Raw genomic sequence first — 7317 nt, 5'->3', positions numbered from 1 at the left:
CGAAAACCCCCCCCCCCCCCCGCCCGCGCGCACTCACGATCTGCTTCTCGGTGTATCTGTTGGAGCTGAGCAGGTTCACGGCCTCCATGTGCCCGAAGTCGATGTCGTGGCCCAGCAGGAAGATGAAGAGCAGCTTGCATACATACTTCTTCTTGCTGTAGCCGTCCAGGGCCTTGTCGCCTGCGGAAAGGAGGCGGGGGTGGGGCAGAAACAAGACAGCGGGACGTGAGGGGCCGGCCTCCAGGAGGCCAGTGTCGTGAGTGAGTGCGCGGTGTTGCTAAACCAGGCGCTGCACGTAGGAATCCTAATGTCTGGCTTCCCTGACAAAACAGAAGCCAGAACCCCTGCCTGGCAGCCGCAGCGCGGCCGGCCCCAGGGCCTCATCCCCACCAGCCACAACCTTGCCAGGGCCGCCCTGTCTTAACCAGCAACTTAATCTTTTAAACATGTTTACTAATTTAGGCAGGTGAACACATTCTAAATAATCTTTCATTACACCCAGTTTTAGAACAAATCACCCACCCTAAAAGTCACACACAAAAGGACCAGAAGGGCTTCTGTGTCTTCACCCTAATCACAGCGTGAGTACGCCTCTCACAGGAGATCACAGCAAGGCACCTTCACGACGTGTCGCTGGCAGAGTATAAGATGCCATTTTAAAAAGGACCACTAAACCCTGTGCCATTTTAAATACCAGAGGCTCTTATTTCCCGAGAAGTGTAAAACGCTCCTTAGCAGATTACGAAGATGACAGCCAGAAAGGCTGCCGTCTTCCGAGCTGGGCATCACAGTGACGCCACTGCCACACTGTCAAGGGCCGGACACGGGAGCCAGGAAGACAATGATGGCAACGCTCCTCATGGTACGGGGTCAGGTCACTCGTGCTCCAGGGACAAGCACTGGCCAGCCTCAAAGCGCTGTCTAGAAGAGCCACCCCACCAAGATTCCCCAGGGTGACAGTGATCACGAGTCGGCCAGCCAGCTGGACACCTGGCATTGGGGAGCTCTGAGAAACCCTCCCTCCTTCTGAGCAGCAAACTGGCATATGATTCAATGACCAAACAACATAATGTCAGACCAGGTCTGGCTCCCACCCCCACCCCCACTCGCTCATCTGCCCACTGCACCCGAGGAGCCCAGCTCTGTCACTTCCTGGCTGGGACCCGTCCCCGCCTCCGTGGGAGAGCATCTGCAGACGCAGGACACGCAGCCCACGGCAAGCAGCAGCCCCCATCTCCTACCCACCCGGCCACCCCTCAAGAACCAGCCTGAATTCCATCACCTCTGGAAGCCTCCTTTGACAAGCAAGCCAAGAGTGCCGCCCCCTCCTCTCATCCCCTGGAGAGTGGTCCCTGCCACTCATAGCCCAGGGAACGGCCGGCCAGACTGTGTGCTGGATGTGGCCTGGCGGCCAAAGGGGCTCTTTCTCTGCTGCTTCAGGACATGGACCCAGCGTCCCTCCCACAGCCCTGCCCAACGCTGGGAGACTTACAGACGCACACACTTGAAGGCCAAGCACACAAGAAGGTGAGGGCCACAGCGCAGGCAAGAACAGTCAAGGGTCTCAGCCCAGTGCTGCCGTGACACGGGATAAGAGCCAGTGTCGCTAGGGAAACGCGTCTGAGCCCTGGTGACCGAATCCTTCTGGAGGACTTTTAACTGTGGTCCTTTTTCACCCTTTCTCTCACTGAGACGGGCGTTCAACCCTGACCCTAACCCTCAACGAGTATCTTCTTATGTTCAAAGAAGTAAAAAGACTAAGATGCCAAGGATGGACAAGGAGGGCGCCCCTGTCGTCTTCTGGAGCTCAGTTAAAGCACGCCGCGGGCTGTGAGATGCTTCAGAACTGCTGGCACCAGGGCACTAACTCCTCCCTCCCCGGCATCCCCACAGACCTGGGGCGTCTTCTTCATTCCCCAGAGCACTAAACTGAATTCAATTGTTGAAAAAGGGAGATGCACATTAAAACCACAGTAAGCTGTCACTGCACACCCGCTAGAAACACCAAGATTTAAAAGATTAACCATACCACGTGCCGGTAAGAACGTGGAGGGACTGGGAACTCACACACGGCTGGCGGGGGCACAAAATGATGCAGCCACTCTGGAAAATGTGTGGCAGGTTCTTAAGAGGTTAAATATCCAACTTCCATGCGGCCCGGCCACTCCATCCCCAGGTACCTTCCCAATGGGAACGACACCAGGCGTCCACACAAGTCCCGCACACCAGGACTCACAGCAGCTCCGCGCCTAGCTGACAGCACAGGAACAAACCCAGACGCCCACCCTGGTAAGCCAGCACACCGTGAGGCAACCCACCACGACGCGGGCAAACCCCAAACGCAAACATAAGTTGCAGCAAGCAGACACCAGAGGCCTCATGCTGCCCGATTCCCTTCATGTGAAATTTCTAGGAAGAGCAGAAGTGCGGTGACAGAAGGAAGACCAGGGGCTGCTAGGGGCTAGGAAGGGTGTTAGGTGCAAAGGGACACGAGGGAACATTTTGGGGGGTGGGAATGTTCTCTGTTGTGTCTGTGGGGGTAGGTGCACGAACACATGCATTTTTGCCAAAATTCAAAACGCACACTTAAAACAAGTGAACTTTATTGTGAGCAAATTGTATCTCAGAAAACCAATCTTTAAAAAATTACTCTGTCAAAATATCCCAGGAAAAAAAGAAGAACAAAAGATGAAAGAAGACGGGCAAGGGGCTTCCCTGGTGGCGCAGTGGTTAAGAATCCGCCTGCCGATGAAGGAGACACGGGTTCGAGCCCCGGTCTGGGAGGATCCCACATGCTGCGAAGCAGCTGGGCCTGTGCGCCACAACTACCGAGCCTGCGCTCTAGAGCCCGCGAGCCACAACTACTGAGCCCATGAGCCGCAACTACTGAAGCCCACACGCCTAGAGCCCGTGCTCCACAAGAGGAGCCACCGCAATGAGAAGCCCGCACACAAGAGTAGCCCCCGCTCGCCGCAGCTAGAGAAAGCCCGTGTGCAGCAATGAAGACCCAGCGCAGACAAAACTAAATAAATAAAATAAATTAATTTATTTTAAAAAAAAAAAGAACATGGGCAAAATGACGGCAAGTGGTGAAGCCAGGCAGGGAAGGAAACAGGGCCCCCCCATACGTATACGTTCGCGTTCCCTCGATAAAATGGGGTGGCTTTTTCAAGTCTTTCTTTACCTGTAAAAACATACATTCTTTACGGAAACGCTTTTTATTCATCTTTCTACCCCTGGCACCTGGGATTGAGTGAGCGCCCAGCAGTGAATGAGCAAATGAGCATGTGTTACCTGGTAAACCTCCGAAGGCCACCAGCCAGAAGACATTCTCCCACCTCGGCAGGACAACACAACAGCTGTTTTCTAGAGGTTCCAAGGTTGAGGGCAGGCCCACTACAGCCCTAATGACCTCCCACTCGGCGGCTTCCACAAGCAGGCTGGCGGGTGTGCAGGGCAGGGCAGGGTGGGCGCCCCACCTACAAGGGGCTCTGGGCCTGCCCGGGGAGACGAGCTTAGGCTAGAAGGCGGCGCCATGTCCTCCCTCAGCGGTCGGGTCGACAGCGCACGTGAGGGCGTGGCCCGGCTCTGTCAAGGGCAAGGCTTTCACACGGGCGCTGCCCTGAGGCCCCGGGCCCTGCCCCAGCGTCACCACCTCTGTGTGTCTGCCTCCAAGGACTCCACCAGATGCCATGGCCACCGGCAGCCTGTGCACTCACCTGCACACCCACCTCACCTTTACTCCATCTGCGTCCGGGACCATTTGTCTCTGGTCCGAAGCACATCCTTTAGACTCTCCTTCAGCACAGGCCTTCTGATGGGAAACCTCCTTTTTTGTCTCCTTTTTTAGCTTCATTCTTTTTTTTTCCTTTTTTTTTTTGGCGGTACGCGGGCCTCTCACTGCTGTGGCCTCTCCCCTTGCAGGGCACAGGCTCCGGACGCGCAGGCTCAGCTGCCATGGTTCACGGGCCCAGCCGCTCCGCGGCATGTGGGATCTTCCCGGACCGGGGCACGAACCCGTGTCCCCTGCATCGGCAGGCGGACTCTCAACCACTGTGCCACCAGGGAAGCCCCTTAGCTTCATTCCTAAAGGACACTGTTAGCCAGCTGCTACTGTCCAGCACTTTGGGACCATCCTCCGCTCCGCTGCCCCTCGTCCCTGTGACAAGTCGGCTTCCACGAGGACCCTGTGAAGACGGCCCATCTCTTCCCCTTCTGGCAACTTCAAAGATTTCCTGTCTTGGGTTTCTGCATTTTCACAATAGTGTGTCTAGGTGTAGATTTCATCTTATTTATTTATTGTAACTGTGTTTATTGAGTCTGAGGTTTAGTACATTTCATGAATTCTGGAAAGTTCTGTCACACCAGCTCCCCTTTCCTCCCAGGAGGTCACTTAACCCTGCAGGCCTCTGAACCGCACGCCTGTGTCTCTCAGCCACTCTGCTGCTGTGCGTTCAGGACGGGCTGTTTCCTTACCCATCTTTCAGAACGTGCCTGTGGCCATATCCACCCGAGCTCCTCATTTTAGTTCTGCATCTTTCGGTTCTAGAATTTCCATTTGGTCTTATTTCAAAATCTGCTATGTCACTTTTTATACTTCCCAAGCTTCCCACTGAAATTTTCAAGTTCGTCTTTTATTTCTTTAAAAACAGTAAACCTAGTTCTTCATTGTAATCTGAATCTGGTCTCGGAGGCCCCTGTGGTTGTGTTTCTGTTTTCTCTGCTGGTTCTTGCTGTGCAGTCTTGATTCTTTGTGTGCCTGATTATCTGCGACTAGGTGCTGGACAACATCCTTGAGAAGTTACCTGGAGGAATCACTCAGCCTGTGATGGTCACCTCTTCCTCCAGAGGACTGCGTGTGAAGTCCCGCTGCAGGCCTGGGGCAGGACAAGCTCACTCCCGGGTCACTCCTGCCCTCAGGGCAGCTGCCTTTAGGGCCTCAGTTTAAAATGGAAGGAGGCCTCACACTGGGGGCTCTGGGATGACCCTCCTCCTAGACCCCAGCTGCTCAACCTCAGCACTGGGCCTCCTCAGGCCAGGTGGTTCTGGGGGGCTGTCCTCTGTGCAGCGGGGTGTCTGGCGGCCTCCCCGGCCTCCACCCACTAGATGGCAGTAGCACGCCCATCCCCAGTCCCGACGGCCTTTGTCCCCTGGGGACAAAATCACCCTGACTGACAACCGCCCCTCTAGACACTGACGGTCACCCAAACCAGGCTCTGTTTCGGGGCTGCTCCTCTGGGGTTAGCAAACTCCCTCCCGGCACAGAGAGATGAGTGCTCTGCTAGCTTCCGTGGGCCAGGAGTTCTCTTCTCTTCTTGCTCTATGATGCTTTCAAGATTTTTTTAATACTGTGTCTCTTTTTAAACCGCTTCCAGTGGAAGAATTCGTTGAGGTGTGCGCTAGCCGATGTGGCAGCTTCGGCCGCATGGGGCTACTGAGTACTTGGCCTGCACTGGTCTGAACTGAATGTGTTCCACGCGGGACGTTCCAAAGACTGGGCATGAAAAACGTGTAAAATATCTCAATAACCTTTTCTACTGATTACGTGCTGCAATGATAATATTTTAGGTACACTAAATTAAATAAAATATATTAAATTTAGTTTCATCTGCTTCTTACTCTTTTTTAACGTGGCCACCAGCAAATTGAGGACTCAGCACGTGCCTGCGTTTCCAGTGGACAGCACGCGCGGAGAGGTGCAGTACAGCCCCCAGGGCACATACTTCTGGGAACAAGGAGTAGGTTTTCCCGTGTCTGCTGCCACTCAGGGCACACACGCTCCATAAATGCCAACTGGTTAACAGAGAAGAGCGAGCCTCCTTCCCTACCCAGAAGGGCTTGACTGAGACAGGCTCGGGGGCAGAAGAAACTACAGAAGTCTTGTTTGTCCCCAAACATTTAAAGACAGTTTGAAGATTCACCCTCTTCTAACCACATGGTGAACATCTCTTAGGCACCGTGTTCCTCCCCAGGAATGCGCCTGTGTTTCCACACACACGCACACAGTTGCAGCAGCAGACATCATCCGCCCCTTCGACGAAGGCCTGGAGGTGCCAGGAGTGGGTCAGCTCTGTCGGGGTCAGGATCTGCCTTCCTCGGCTTACCAGCCACGGCCAAGCGACGTCCCCAGCCCGTGCCAGACCCTCTACCAGACAGTCTGCACTCCGAAGCTCCCTCGAGGGCTAGTGACAACGCTGACAGACCAACACCTCTATCTGCGGCCTCCTCTGCCCCCAGCCAACCTGCTTCCTCTGTTTATATTCCACGGTGTCACTCTCTAGTCAATCTTCTGTCCTCCAACCCCATCACAGGGTCTGCTTCACAGAGAACCCAGCCTGAGGCCATAAGCACCCCATTTAAAGGCGCAGAGGGGTAAGTCACTCAACAGGGTAACCCAGCTAGTAACTGGCTATCAGAGCAAGTGCGAGCTGCGGGTAGTCAGGGCAGCCTAGCTCTCACCACCACATTATACGCTCCCTTTTAGGAAGCAGTGGATGTTCCAGACGCCGCACCAGAGAAGATATACAGATGGCAAATGAACACATGAAAGAATGCTCCACATCACGTGTCATCAGGGAAACGCATATGATAAAATAGCAACGAGACACCTCTTCACACTATCGCAGCACTCAAATCCAGACACTGACAACACCAAACGCAGTGAGGACATGGGGCACAGGGACTCTCACCTGGCTCCGGTGGGGATGCGAATGGTGCAGCCACTGTGGGGGACAGCTGGGCGGTTTCTTACAAAACTACACATACCCTCACCACGTGATGGGCAATCATGCTCCTTGGTATTTACCCAAAGGAGTTGAAAACTTATGTCCACACTAAAACCTGCACACTGATGTTTTTAGCAATTTTATTCATAATTGCCAAAACTTGAGAACAACCAAGACGTCCTTCAGTAGGTGGATGGATAAAGAAACTGGTACACTGGACGGTGGCATATTATCCAGCTAAAAAGAAATGAGCTCTCAGGCCACTAAAAGACATGAAGGAACCTTAAATGTGTATAACTAAGTGAAAGAAGGCAACGGGGAAAGGTCATATAACCATATGCTTCGAACTCTATGACATTCTGGAAAAGGCAAAACTACCACGACAGTAAAGAGATTAGTGGTTGCCAGGGGTCTAAGGGAAGGAGAGATGAATAAGGAGAGCAAAGAGGACTCTTAGGGCAGTGAAAGTGCTCTGTGTGAGACTATAACGCTGGGCACTGTCAGCATACATCTGTCCACACGCACAGAATGCGCAACAAGAATGAACCCTAATGTGAAGTCTCGATTTGGGGTGATGATGACTACGTGCCCA

At 53.7% G+C, this 7317-nt stretch overlaps 1 protein-coding gene across 2 annotated transcripts in view; it reads right to left on the bottom strand.

The window, feature by feature from the left end:
* Positions 1–7317, bottom strand: part of AP2A2 (adaptor related protein complex 2 subunit alpha 2) — a 69038-nt gene that overhangs the window by 32428 nt on the left and 29293 nt on the right. For both annotated transcript variants that reach the window (XM_007465936.1, XM_007465937.1), the window contains exon 3: positions 38–180. In XM_007465936.1, the coding sequence (XP_007465998.1) occupies positions 38–180 (143 nt within the window). The remainder of the gene's footprint in view (positions 1–37; positions 181–7317) is intronic.

Source organism: Lipotes vexillifer, unplaced genomic scaffold (genome assembly GCF_000442215.2).
Source record: "Lipotes vexillifer unplaced genomic scaffold, Lipotes_vexillifer_v1.1 scaffold1094, whole genome shotgun sequence".
Taxonomy (NCBI): Eukaryota; Metazoa; Chordata; class Mammalia; order Artiodactyla; family Lipotidae; genus Lipotes; species Lipotes vexillifer.
Note: the sequence above shows the minus strand (reverse complement) of the source record. Positions and strands in the feature narration are given on the sequence as shown.